The sequence below is a fragment of the Rattus norvegicus genome, chromosome 11, assembly GCF_021556685.1.
Source record: "Rattus norvegicus strain SHRSP/BbbUtx chromosome 11, alternate assembly SHRSP_T2T, whole genome shotgun sequence".
In the NCBI taxonomy this organism is placed as follows: Eukaryota; Metazoa; Chordata; class Mammalia; order Rodentia; family Muridae; genus Rattus; species Rattus norvegicus.
In genome coordinates this window covers 81290578-81303536 of record NC_141544.1, presented here as the reverse complement: position 1 = coordinate 81303536, position 12959 = coordinate 81290578, and the positions used below count along the sequence as shown (strand labels likewise).

Here is a 12959-nt window from a genome sequence, read left to right as displayed (position 1 = left end):
TTCTGTGTAAATATATCAATTTCTTATGAATAAATATATTGGAGTATAATTGTCAGTATATATATTTTAGCTTTTTAAGAAACTTCAGGGCTGGAGAGATGGCTCAGTGGTTAAGAGCACTATTTGCTCTTCCAGAGGACCTGAGTTCAATTCCCAGCAACCACATGGTGGCTCACAACCATCTGTAATGGGATCGGATGCCCTTTTCTGACCTGCAGGCACACATGCAGGCAGAAGAGTATGTGATGTCTACGTAATAAATAAATAAATATAAAAAAGAAAAGAAACTGCAGAGAAGTGGGTGGTGGTAGAGCTCACCTTAATCCCAGCACCCAGGAGCTGGAGGTAGCCAGGGTCTCTAGAGCAAGGTCCGGGATGGCCAGGGCTACCCAGAGTAGCCCAGTCTTCAAGGAAGAAGAAAAAAAGAAACCACAAAGAATTTTTCAGAAGTGGTCATACCATTGCACATTGCACTTCACACTCGCACAGGGCACTTTTTAAAAAGCTTTATTTTAGAGTGCGTGCGTGCGTGCGTGTCCACGGATTACTTGTAGCTGCAGTTGTGACTCTCCTTTCAGACTGAGAATCAACCCCAGGTCCCCTGCAATAGCAAAATAGACCCTTCACTCCTGAGCCATCCCTGCAACAACGTGCTGGCTTCCATTTACTCCTTAAGTTCATAAGCAGCAGATCCTTGTGCTGTTAATGTGCACGGCCTTCATTGTACTGGCCAATTTTCTATCAACTTGATACAAGCTAGGATCATGTGGAAGGAGGGAGCCTCAATTGAGAAAATGCAGCTTGGTCTGTAGGGAAGTCTGCAGGAGCATTTCCTGACTACTGGTTGGTGTGAGAGACCCCAGCGCACTGTGGGCAGGCTACACTTTGGCAGGTACTTTCAGGGTTGTATAAAAAAGCAGGCTGAATAAGCCAGGGAGAGCAAATCAGTAAGCAGCATTCCTCCACGGCTGCTTTTGAGTTCCTGCCCTTACTTACTTGAATGTAAGGTTAAACAAATGGTATTTATCAGAGCGATGGAGAGCAAATTAAACGTTAAGGGCATTGTTTTTCTCATGTTTTGAGAACTTTTGCACTAGGGTTAATAATGTGCCCTCCCCTCTCCTCCCACTTTACAGTTCTGATGACAACCAAAGTCATAAGTATAAGTATATTAGGGTTACTTTCAGGCTGTGTGTGTGTGCGTGTGTGTGTGCGTGTGTGTGTGTGTGTGTGTGTGTGTGTGTGTGTGTGTGTGTGTGAACTGAGAGCTGTACCCAGCATTGTGAAAACCCCTGGGCTGGCTTCTTAGATGAAGCCCCTCCCCTAGTTCACCCCAGTCTACACACTCCAGTTCCTCAAGGACTCCTACTGTTGGGTAAAATTATGCAACTGGTTGGGGGGTGAGGCTAGATACTCAAGAGAGGCTCTCACCACCCTCCCCGAGCCTTCCTTTTCTGAGGGAGCCGTGGAAAGTCAACAATTCAAGCTGTGATGATCTTTTGCAGGAAGGGGAAGCTGAACTCTTGAAGGTGGCCCTGTATTGGCTTGGAGAACAGTCCTACACCATATTGGCTGTGTTTGTGTGCATTTGTGTTATAGCAATGTGCTTTCTGAAAATATTCCTTCCTTTGGAGACACCGAACTTTGGGCAGACCTTGCCACCAAGTCAGTAATACATTGAGATTATTTAATGTCTTGTAGTTAAGCTGCTGTCCTGTGTACTCAGCTGTCTACGTTTGACCTGCCTTTAAGAGAACACCGTCCTGCTGGTTGGTGTTGAGTAAGCCCAAGCTTAAGTTTATAATAAAGAGACACTAATGTGACTACATCAGAGACAGCTCCTTGGTGGCCTTTTGAGGTTCATGAACGCTTCCTGACACAACTCTACCATGCTTTCTGTATGATAATAATGTACTATGAAACTCTGGGACTGTAAGCAAGCCCTGATTAAATGCTGCCATTTTAAGAGTTGACATGGCCTTGGTGTCTGTTTACAATAATAGAATACTGACCAAGACAACACAGATATGTACATACATATGTAAGTAAATCTTTTAAAAAGTTCAATTTTAATTTTTTTTATATTTTACTGATATCTTACAGCCTATTAAACACTTCATGCAGATTTTCTATAGATTCCAATTTCCTACATAGATGACAGAGTAGTTTTACCTCCTTAGTCAATTGTTTTTTGTTTTTGTTTTGTTTTTTTTTTTTTTTTTTTTTTGGTTCTTTTTTTCGGAGTTGGGGACCGAACCCAGGGCCTTCCGCTTCCTAGGTAAGCGCTCTACCACTGAGCTAAATCCCCAGCCCCTTGTTTGTTTTTCAAGACAGGGATTGTCTGTGTAACAAATCCCTGGCTGTCCTGAAACTTGCTCTGTAGACCAGACTGGGCTCACACTCAGAGATCTGTCTGCCTCTGACTCCTGAGTGTTGGGATTACAGGTGTGTGCTCCCTGGGCCGCCTGGCTGTTGAGAGATTTTTACTGTTGTTGGTGATGGTGGTGGTGGTAGTGGTGTGTGTGTGTGTGTGTGCGTGCGTGTGTGCGTGCGTGTGTGTGTGTGTGTGTGTGTGTGTGTGTGTGTGTGTACGAGAGACAGATAGACAGACACAGACACGGAGATAGGATCTCAAGTGCCCATATTGGCCCTGAACTCCCCACCTCCTTCTGTCTCCCAAGTGCTACAGTCACTGGCATCTGCCACCATGCCTAGCCTTCCAGAGCTTCCTGCTGCCCTGAAGGTGGCTACTCTCAGTTCAGTCACAGATTATTTTCTGTGAACTTAGCATGATGAAATCATACAGAATGTACAGTTCTCTGTGTTAGGTGAGGTCCTGGTTAAGTAACACTGTGAGTCTAGTGCTCATCTCGGCTGGTTTTGAGCACAGCTGTTGACCTCCTCTCATGTTAATGGTGATCGTATCTGTGACTCTCCTTACCAAAGGCCGACATGCCAGCAGAAAGTTTCAAATCTCTGCCTGGAACTCCCTTCTGGGACTGACAGCAAGTTTCTGGCTATAAAGTCCAGCCCGTAGAGATTTTCTGGCTTTCTAAAACTTTATTTAAATTCATTGGTAAAAATAGCTATAATTCTCATGAGAATTGGAAATTTAAATGTCTCTGTTTAGCTAAATGTGCCATATTTATTCTGGTTAGAGCCCCTCCCTCTGAACTTGGTCTTTAAATAGCCTCTTATGTAGCTTCTTTTGAACGGCAAAGTCCCAATAACCAGACTGAAAAGCTATTGGCTGGTTAGCGGGCTGTATTTCTAAGGCCAAATACTTTTGTTTCTTGAAAAATCATATAGTAATTGGCTCAAAGGTTAGAAGGCAAGAGGCTTCAGATTAGAAACCACAGGATAACCATGTTTGCTCCTGATTGTATCCTTACATTTGACCTCTGTCCCAAGTGCATGCATTATTTTTTCTGAAAGTTTCATTAAAATTTAAAAGAGAATGGAATTGAAGTTACACAACTGAGCCAGGCATGGGGCACACGTATGTAACGCCAGCACTTGTGAGGTGGAGGCAGGAGGATCAGAAAGGAGTTCAAAGTCTTCCTCCGCTAGATGGTTCTCTGCCTCAAGATACCAACCAACCAACCAAGCACCATGAAGACCAAGTGAGAGAGACACAGAGAGACAGACGAACTTTCCTCCCTCATAACCACCATACCCACTCCAAGGACAACCACCACTAGGTAACTTTCCTCATTTGAAAATCAAAGGATTTTTCTTTTTTCAGTACTGGGAGTGGAGCTCAAGGCAGGCTCTCTACCACAGAACTGTAAGAGCCCAGGGAACTCTTAGCCCAGGAGCTACAGCATAGTGACAGAACATGCCACACCCACTCCAGTGGAGTCTGTGTGACAGGAAGCTCTTGTGCTTCGTTTCTATGCAGAACAGAGGCCTGTGCCTAGAATGGCTTGGCCTCCTGGAGGTCCCTGGCCGTCTCCCTACAAATAGATGATGACTAGGGTCTATGCTTGCGGTGGAGGTGCCTTCTGTGTTCTAGCCTTGGTGATCTTAGCAACTTTAAGCCTGTCAATAATATCTGATTTTTAGAACATAGCAGTGTGGGAAGATGGTCATGGACCTTTAGATGACTCAGGAACTGAAAGTTCAGAGACGGAAACGTCTCACACCATCATGGTCCTGATGAACTCAACGGCTGCGATGAACTCAACTGCTGCACCCATTAGTTCCCAGCAAATAGGAGAGAAATTAAGTGCAGTTACTAAAAACATCACTGTTCCAGAAAAGCCTTTCCCCCCTTTTGGATAAGTTTTGTTTAACATGATTCGAAATCATAACGATTCTTTTAGAAAGATTATAGACAGGTTCCAACAAGTTTAACAAACTTATCAAGAGTTAACTATGGTGGGGTTGGGGATTTAGCTCAGTGGTAGAGCACTTGCCTAGCAAGCGCAAGGCCCTGGGTTCGGTCCCCAGCTCCGGAAAAAAAAAAAAAAAAAGAAAGAAAAGAAAAAAAAAAGAGTTAACTATGGTTACAAAAGTTTCCTTACTAATCTGAGGGGCCATAAATATAGAGTTTAAACTTTTTTATGACAAAGATAAAAGATGAATGCATACCTGGTGCCCACAAGTCTGGCAGTATAACTGCAGTTTTTTTAAACTATTGTTTGCGGCTGAGAATTGTTTCCTCAACTGTACGTTCAGCTTTCCTCCTTGCAAGGGACATTTGCTGGGGTAATGAATAGAGCTGGATGACTGCCAATTATGAGGTACCTGTTCTAACTGCTTAAATCTATGCCAAGAAGTAAAGCTTTTCGCAGCAGCACACACCTCGAGTTTGTGTCTGTCTGTCGCGCTGAATCCGTTCTCTACCTGAAGTCCAAGCCTTGGTCCCTCTGCTGACACACTCCCCTGGGTGGTCTGCAGCAAGAACACTTGCCACAAATGTCCAAGGACCCTGGGTTCAACCCCTAGTGCTGTACAAAGAGGGAACAAGAGTTGTCCAGCAGAACTTGAACTCGCTTTCTCCTGGAGAGCGCCAGCACAGAAGTTGCAGGAGATGAAACGGCCTTGTGCACACAGATGTTGGGAATTGGTTCTAACGCCTTGTCTTAATTTGGCTCCCAAAAGTGCTTGCAGACTCTGAGGGTCCCTGCCCTCAGCTGGCTTTGGTTGATTTGATTGCCATAGAGCCAATGGTCAGGCAGGAGTTTTAGATTTCCTGGGCAAGGGACCGAGGAAGAGAGGGGAAAGAAGAGAGAATCACCATGTCTCGGAGGCAGAGGGATGAGATTTAGAGCTGCAGCAGAGAAATCATCCAGCAGTGTAAGTGGGATGGGAAATGAAGAAGGGGAGCTTCCCAGAAGGCAGCAGGGCAGCAAAGATAAACACAGATTCAGAAGGTGGTAGGCCAGGAGTACCAGAGGGGACTGTGTGCTGGCCACAGGGAGGTATAGAAGTGCCCAACCATTAGGCTAGTTAGGCGTATCAAAATTAGCTAGCATGTAGTGTCTTTCATGCATGAATCCAGAGGTCTTGGGCGGGTGTAGCATGTGCAACTGGTTCAGAGCCAAAGCAGGTTAACTAATTCACCACTGCACACAAATAAACACTGGAGAAGTCAGAAAAGTTAAACACATGGCTTATCTCTTCAGTGGAAAGAGGTGTTTGTTTATCTGTTCCTCCTGGAATGCCAGGGGTGAGTGTAGCTTATAGCCTGGTGAGTCTTTGCTACCTGTTAATCCAGGCCCTAGCCTGTAACATCCAGAACTTAGGTTTCTTTACTTACGCCAGACTGTTGTTGTTGTTGTTGTTGTTTGAGAAAGGGCTTCTCTGTTAGCCTCAGCTTTTCTGAAACTCTCTCTGTAGACCAGGCTGGCCTTGAACTCACAGAGATCTGGTTGCCTCTGTAAGACTCAAAGTGAGTCTTCCTTAACTACCCGGAGACCCCCTAAGTGAGACACGAGAACAGAGTTCAGTGTAAACACAAGAGGTTTATTTTTCCAGTGCATAAGGGTCAACCCTCAATCAGCCCCTCATGGGGAGTGACTAGAAGGCGACCCTGAATGGCTATAACAAGCAGTTTTTATACTTTTTAGGGGTACAGGTTACATCAGCAAGGTTACAGTTTAAACTTATTGGTTAACCATACTGACCTTTGAATCTATTCAAAGCATATGATATGCATTCAAACTCTATCTGGGACCAGGGGGTCAGGTGACTATCAGTCAGTACATTCTGCAGTTTTTCAAGAATGTTCCTGCTCCTTCCGAGAGAGAACTGTGGGTGGAGAATGGAACTTGGCCTAGCCTTGACCTGAGGCAGTGGGTATAAGGCTGACAAAAGCCCCTAGGTTGCTTCACAGGAACCCCATAACCTACTTACTTTTTACCAGGCCAAACCTCTTAATAGCTCTTACACTTCAGTAAGAACTAGGGTCCTTCACCTCGACCTCCTGAATGTTGTGATTAAGGCCTGCACCACCCTACCAAGATATCCTAGACCCTTCCTTTTAAAACCTTGAGCATAACTTCTGGGCAATAAAACTCATGTTTGTGAGAGATGTTGTCTTAGGGTTTTACTGCTGTGAACCATGACCAAGCCAACTCTTATAAAGGACAACATTTAACTGAGAATGGCTTACAGTTTCAGATGTTCAGTCTGTTAGCATCAGAGCAGGAAGCATCACAGAGCCTAGACAGACATAGTGCTGGAGAAGTTGCTGAAAGTTGGACATCTTGATCCAAAGGCAGGTAGGCAGAAGGAGACTCTTCCATGGGCAGCCAGGAGGAGGGCCTTGAAGAAATAAAGTTTCATGGATGTGAAAAGCAAAGCTGTAAAAACAAGGAAGAGAAATACACCTGGGGGTCAGGATGCCTATGGCAAGCTTGTGACCTTTCTGAGAGATACATCTGACGTCAGGACGCCCAGTGATATGACAAAGTTTTGGTGATCAAGATATTGAGGCAATTCTGACTAAACTAATTAAGACAAAACAGTAACAACTGTTCCCCCTACCCCTCCCTGGGGTAGATTCCAAGAACGACCACAAGATGTCATAATGACCCTGCCTGACCACCCAGTTCCTCTCTTAAATATGGCTGAAGTAAAATGATCTGTTAGGGTCCAAAAATCCAAAACAACCCAAACAGTCACCAGAGTCCAGCAGAGCAAGATCTTTATTGGAATTAGGCTGCAAAAATTGACCAGTTGGGGGCAACAGCACAGACTCAGGAGCTGACTGCATCTTGAGATGCTCGTCTTAGTAAGCACTTAAGCAGATGGCACAGCTTTACTATACTAGGGCGTCAGGGCTGGACTCTCCTTTATTGTACTGATCCATCAAGGTCATGGAGCAGACTCTGGAGCCGAACTGCTACCTCGTGCCAGAATGTTACAGACTTTTTTTTTTTAAAGATTTATTTTATATCTGTGAGTATACTGTTGTTGTCCACAGCCACACCAGAAGAGGACATTGGATCCTCATATAAATGGTTGCAAGCCATCATGTGGTTGCTGGGAATTGAACTCAGGACCTCTGGAAGAGCAGTCAGTGCTCTTAACCACTGAGCCATCTCTCCAGCTCCAGACAAATGTGCTAAGTTAAAGTCACATTTTTTTTTGTCAGAATCATTTGTTCTTTCCTGGTTAGGAACAATTGTGTTTTGGGGGAACACAATAAGAATAAGGAGGAAGTTGGCTACCCGTGTGGAAAGAGCCCCAGAGACTGGGAACTTGAACTTAATTTCACCTTAGGATCAAAATGGAGTCTGTAAACAAAATAGCAGCACTTAGGAGCACAAAATCTCATTTGTTTGATCCCAACATATCCGGACCAGACTCTAAGATGTCTTGGCCCAGCACTAGTTACTAAAATCAGACTAATGTGAAAGCCAGTTATGTTTTAAGTTTTAATTACTGTGCCTGAAAGAGTCATGAGCAAAAGTGTCTCACCTATAAGCCCCTTGCCTGAGGACACACTTCCCTCTACCATATTGTAAGACTTGGGGCTGTGTCTCAGCTCTGCTACTAACAAGCTCTTGGTATTGACTGTAGCCAAGTTTCTTTCTCCACATCTGCAAAATGAGAGTTTATATTAGATAATACCTCAATTTTTGCAGGTGCTGGAGTCTAAGACAGTGTTCCTCTGTGTTAGTCTTGGCTGTCCTGGACCTCACTCTGTAGACCAGCTGGCCCTGAACTCAGAAATCTGTTTGCCTCTGCCTCTGGAGTGCTGAGATTAAAGGCATGCACCACTATTGTCTTGTGATAATACCTTAATTTATCCACAGAAGGAAAAAAAAAACCCACAGAAAAACACCCTCCATTCCCATTCCCTTAGGCCTGAGGTCGGTGGTTCCTACAGTCAATCAGCTGACTCAGAGCTCTGCTGTCGGACCAGGGCTCAGAGCCTCTCTCTATTAGATGATGAGAGCATGGGAGACAGCAACAGACCCTCTAGCTTCACTTGCTTGTAGTAACTTGCATCCAGTGGGCTTTCATCAATGTAGGACAGCTGAGACTGCTCAGTCAGTTACCACAGGAGGCTGCCTCTGGTTCCCTAGAGCTGGGATTATGGGCATGTGCCACCACACATGACTTTCACTCTGGTGGTTCTTCAAGAACCCTTTTGGTCACACACATCTCTGTGAGCTGGAAGCTAGCCAAACTTCACAGTGAGACTCTGTTTCAAAACAAACAAACTCTACCGAATAAAAGCCCAGCCAAACCAAAACCCTTTTGACTGATCTTTCTCTCGATCTCTCTCTTTACCACCTGTCTTCCCTTCTCTCATTCTGGTGACTGAAGCTAGAGTCTTGCGCATGTGCAGTGTCAACATGGTCTTGTGGATGCAAGGCAAGCACTCTAGTGCTCACCCTAGTCATAAAGCTTCTATAGTACAGAGCAAAAGAAAGTCCTAACTCGAGACACTAGGAAAATATTTTGGTGGGAACATCAGGGAGGCAACACAGGAAAATTTCTATTAGTTTCAAGTGCTACGTAACCAGGCCTGATTTTTTTTTCCACATACATCCCACACAAAGGGGTATGATCAAAAGGGGAACCAATGACCTGCTCCGTTTCAGTTTCTATTTATTATTATTGTTTTATTTAACTGTTTGTTTACTTAGTGGTGGGGACTCTCTATGTAGCTCAGGCTGTCCTGGAACTCACTCTGTAGACCAGGCTGGCCTCTACTCAGAGATCCTCCTGCCTCTGCTTCCCAAGGTGTTGGAATTAAAAGCTTGTGCTGCCACCACCACTACCAGGTTATTTTTCATTTTTAAACAAGACAATATAGTAGACAGTAGCATGGTCTCCCTCAGGCCTTACAAAGCCAAGAGTCACTCCTCGTTCTCATCCACTGGTCAGGTCACAAGGAATGTCCTGTTGACTTTAGAATCTAGTTTTCTGAGATCTCAGTGAGAAAAGAGCACAAGATAATGAGAACAGATCTATCCTCATGTGATCAATAAAATAGTCTTCTGATTTAAAAATGTTTTCTGGGAGTTTGCCTGGTATAACTAATCCCTGGTGAACAATAAAATACCCTCAAACATAAATAGTCTAGGCTCTGTGAGGAAGGAACTCTGAGGAGGGGAGAGGATAAGCAGAGGGTCCCTGCCTTAAAGAAGTCCAAAGTCTAGCTGGGGAAAGCTGGAATTGAAAACAAATTATTGTAAAATAATGAGAGAAAGTGTTTTGAGCTTTGCCACCAACCCCGGGGAGAAAACTCAAGGAAGAAGAAATTGTGGGACTAAGATTAATTTTGGTCCGAGACCAGATTTTGTACAAAAATACCTATCCAAAGGTCCAATGTTTAGGCTACAGTCAATGAGCATTTTTCTTCAGGTTATCACGGGGAATCTTGCCAAGGGATACTTTCAGGAAATTAAACGAGACTTTTGTAGGAAATGCTTTAGCGTCTAAAGTTTAAACACTTACAATGGGGCTTTCCAGCCTGCTTCAATCAGTGTGTTGCTCAACTCTCCAAAAGTTAATAATTGAAGGTACTCTGATCTTTGCGTGGGGAAACGGAATTATGAATACAATGAAGGGCGATGGTGAGAAGACAACCCTCTCTTTCTTTTGAATGACACAATTCCTCGAGGGGATCCCCAATCTGAGTGACTTCTGCACTTATTTCTTGAATTCACTTGACCTTCGCTTCTTTGTCTTCACCGGTTCTCCCACATTTCCAGTTTTGTAGCTGATCCTCTGCAGATCCCCCTAGGTTTCTCCTACTCCCCAAGGTCGGTCTTGGCTGGTCCAGCCTTCTGGGGTCTCTGCTGCCTAAGAGAAGATTCTGTGGGCAGGGGCGGGACTACCGAGAGCGCTGGGCGGGGCTACTGCAAGTAGAGGGCGGGGCGGCCGGGGGGAGGGGCAAGGCGCGGCGCAGGCGCACTGGACTCGCGCTGCCAAACTGCAGCTATGGAGCGGGTACCTCCGGACCCTGAGAAGCTGTTGCAGCCTGCACCCCTGGAGCCGCTGGGCGGCCCTGGCGCTGTGCTGGAAGCTGCGGTCGGTGAGGAGACCGAGGGCACCCGGGAAGACGTCTCAGGGGCCGACACGGTGAGGAGAGGGGCGGCGAAGGCTTTGGGCCTGGGGCCGGGCCTAGCGGGCCGGGTCAGGCCGGGCCCGGCCGCCCTGGCTGGGTCTGGTGGGTGCGGTCCCCAAGGCCGGAGGATGACCCGGAGCTGAGTGGAAATGGACTCACAGGTGCCGCGTACGGGAGGGCCGCATGGGCATGGTCACGCATGTCCGTGGTGGCCTGGCCCGTGGTGGCCTGGCCCGCGGTGTCAGTGGGCGCGTCCCCCGGGTTCTGGCCCTGAAGAGGCTTGCTGCTGTTTCCGGTGGGCGGAGGGGGTCGCTGGGAGACGGCTACACCCAGGGTGAGAGGCGAGTGTGCGCTGTAACGGGGGTTTGGCCTACTGCTCTTTCGGGAAATGGACTACAGCGTCACGTAAAAGAGAAGAGAAGGGACAGAAGAAACATTTGTTGAACTCTTCATTTGGCTGTAATTTCGTTATTTGGGATAAGTGCCTTGTTTTCCCCTGGAGGCGGATCTGTCTCCTGCAATCCCTGCCCCTCGGTGATAACCGGTGTTTTCCACCTTTTGAGTTAAGGTGGGGAGTGTAGCGTTGTATATCTGTGAATGCATCCGTTCTAAAGGGTCTTCACAGATTTGCAGACCCTGATAAACAAGCGTTCAGGAAGCTCATTGTAGCGCCCTGTAGTAGAACTCCCTGCTCAGAGGCTCAACTCTCTCCAGCCATTTTGCTGCTGTTGCCGTTCCCACTGCTTCCTCCTCCCACCCCCACCCCCTGGAACAGGTATTTGTGCTAAGGTAACCCTAACATCTTTATGATTTTTGCATCTCTAGAGAGGACTAAGTTTTGAGAGCGCTAACCAGGAACCAGCCTCAGCAGTTGGAGGTTTTGACTACTTAGACCACTTCTGTATACTTATAAGTTAAAAACTTTAATTTCTAGGAACACTTTTAAGTTCACCGTAAAGTTGAAAGGTAAACAGGGAGATTTTACGGAATATTCACTCTCTTCTCATATTCAGACTTGTGCCTAATCAACGTTTCTTACCAGACTGGTTTATGGTAAACTTGATGAGCCCAGATTGGCATTCAAAGTCCATAGTTTAGAGTTCACTCTTGGTGACCAACATTCTATAGGTTTGGGAATATGACAGAATCTGAAACATACATGAACGTTTAAGTGTCCTAAAGATCCTGTTCTTCCCAACCTCTCTCCTATTGGTCTTTTCATCATTTCTATCGTTTCCCTTCTCAGGAATGTCATAAGGTTGTAATCATATAGTATGTACCCATCCCCACCAACCCCAGACATGTCTGGCAGTGTAGCCATTGCTGGCCCAGAATTCAGAGATCTGCCTCCTTGATATTTAAGCCATGAGCTACCATGCCCAGCTAATACCTAGTTTTGACATTGCTTTCTTTTTTGTTTTGTGTGTGTCTGTGTGGGGGTCTGACTTTCTGGAGCTTCAGTTGTTACAGGAATTGCCTGATATGGGTAGTGAACACTGAACTTGGGTCCTCTATAAGAGCAGAGCAGTATGTACTCTTAAGATTTATTTTATTCTGTATATATGAGTATTTTGTCCAAGGTGTGTGTGTGTGTGTGTGTGTGTGTGTGTGTGTGTGTGTGTGTTTGTGAATCATTTGTGAGCCTGTGAAGATCAGAAGAGGGCATTGGATCCTCTGGAAGTGGTGGTGGACAAGATTGTGAGCCAGCAGGTGGATGCTGTGAACAGCATCTGGGTCTTCTGCAAGGCCACATAATGGTTTGGTTTTTTTTTTTGGGGGGGGGGTTCTAGTCATGTTTTTGCTGTGTATCCCTGGGCTGTCTTGGAACTCGATCTCTAGGCCCAGCCAGCCTCAAACACAGAGATCCTGCCTCTGCTTCCTGAGTGCTGAGAATAAAGGCTTGTGCCACTACCACCTGGCCACAGAGTGTTCTTCATCACTGAGCTGTCTGCCCAGCCTAAATTGAGACTGTTCTATATGTTTCTGTTTTGACAAGATTTCATGTAGCCCAGGGCACCCTGGAACTCCTGATCTTGGATTACAGTCAAGAACCACCGTTTTGTGGTATTTTTGCTCTGCCTAGATAGGTTCTCACCTTTCCCCAGGTTAGCCTGGAAGTTTCGGGAATACTTCTCTTGATTCCAAGTGATGGGATTACAGATGTGACCCTTCCACACCTTCCTCTTACTTTATGACTGTATCTCTAAATAATGCATTCTTTAGTTTTACTCAACTTTGAAGTTTCATAAATGAAATATTTTCCATATGTCTTCTTTTGGGATTTATCTCAAAAGTGTTTTAGTTCATTGATTGTTATGGCTTTGGTCTTTTCTGTATAGTCCATGGTTTATCTATCTCTTATGTTCATGGAGAGTTGCATAATGAAATTTTTGCTGTTTCAGAGAGTTATAATGCATAAACTTCC

The 12959-nt window shown here is 45.5% G+C and overlaps 1 protein-coding gene and 1 long non-coding RNA gene across 4 annotated transcripts in view; one reads left to right on the top strand and one right to left on the bottom strand.

Moving 5' to 3' along the window:
- Positions 1-318: 318 nt before the first annotated feature.
- LOC120095666 (uncharacterized) lies at positions 319-10831 on the bottom strand. Of its 2 annotated transcripts, XR_015633501.1 has the most exons (4): positions 9922-10831; positions 6620-6809; positions 5765-5926; positions 319-404 (listed from the first exon to the last, which is right to left on the bottom strand). It is a non-coding gene; the product is annotated as an uncharacterized LOC120095666 (long non-coding RNA). The 2 variants fall into 2 exon arrangements; XR_015633502.1 differs by lacking the exons at positions 319-404; positions 5765-5926 and having other exon boundaries at positions 5950-6809.
- Snx4 (sorting nexin 4) overlaps positions 10383-12959 on the top strand; it is a 57288-nt gene continuing 54711 nt past the window's right edge. The window contains exon 1 of one of the 2 annotated variants that reach the window (XM_087576617.1): positions 10383-10548. In XM_087576617.1, the coding sequence (XP_087432743.1) occupies positions 10408-10548 (141 nt within the window). In that variant the 5' untranslated portion in view covers positions 10383-10407. 2 annotated transcript variants of the gene reach the window in all.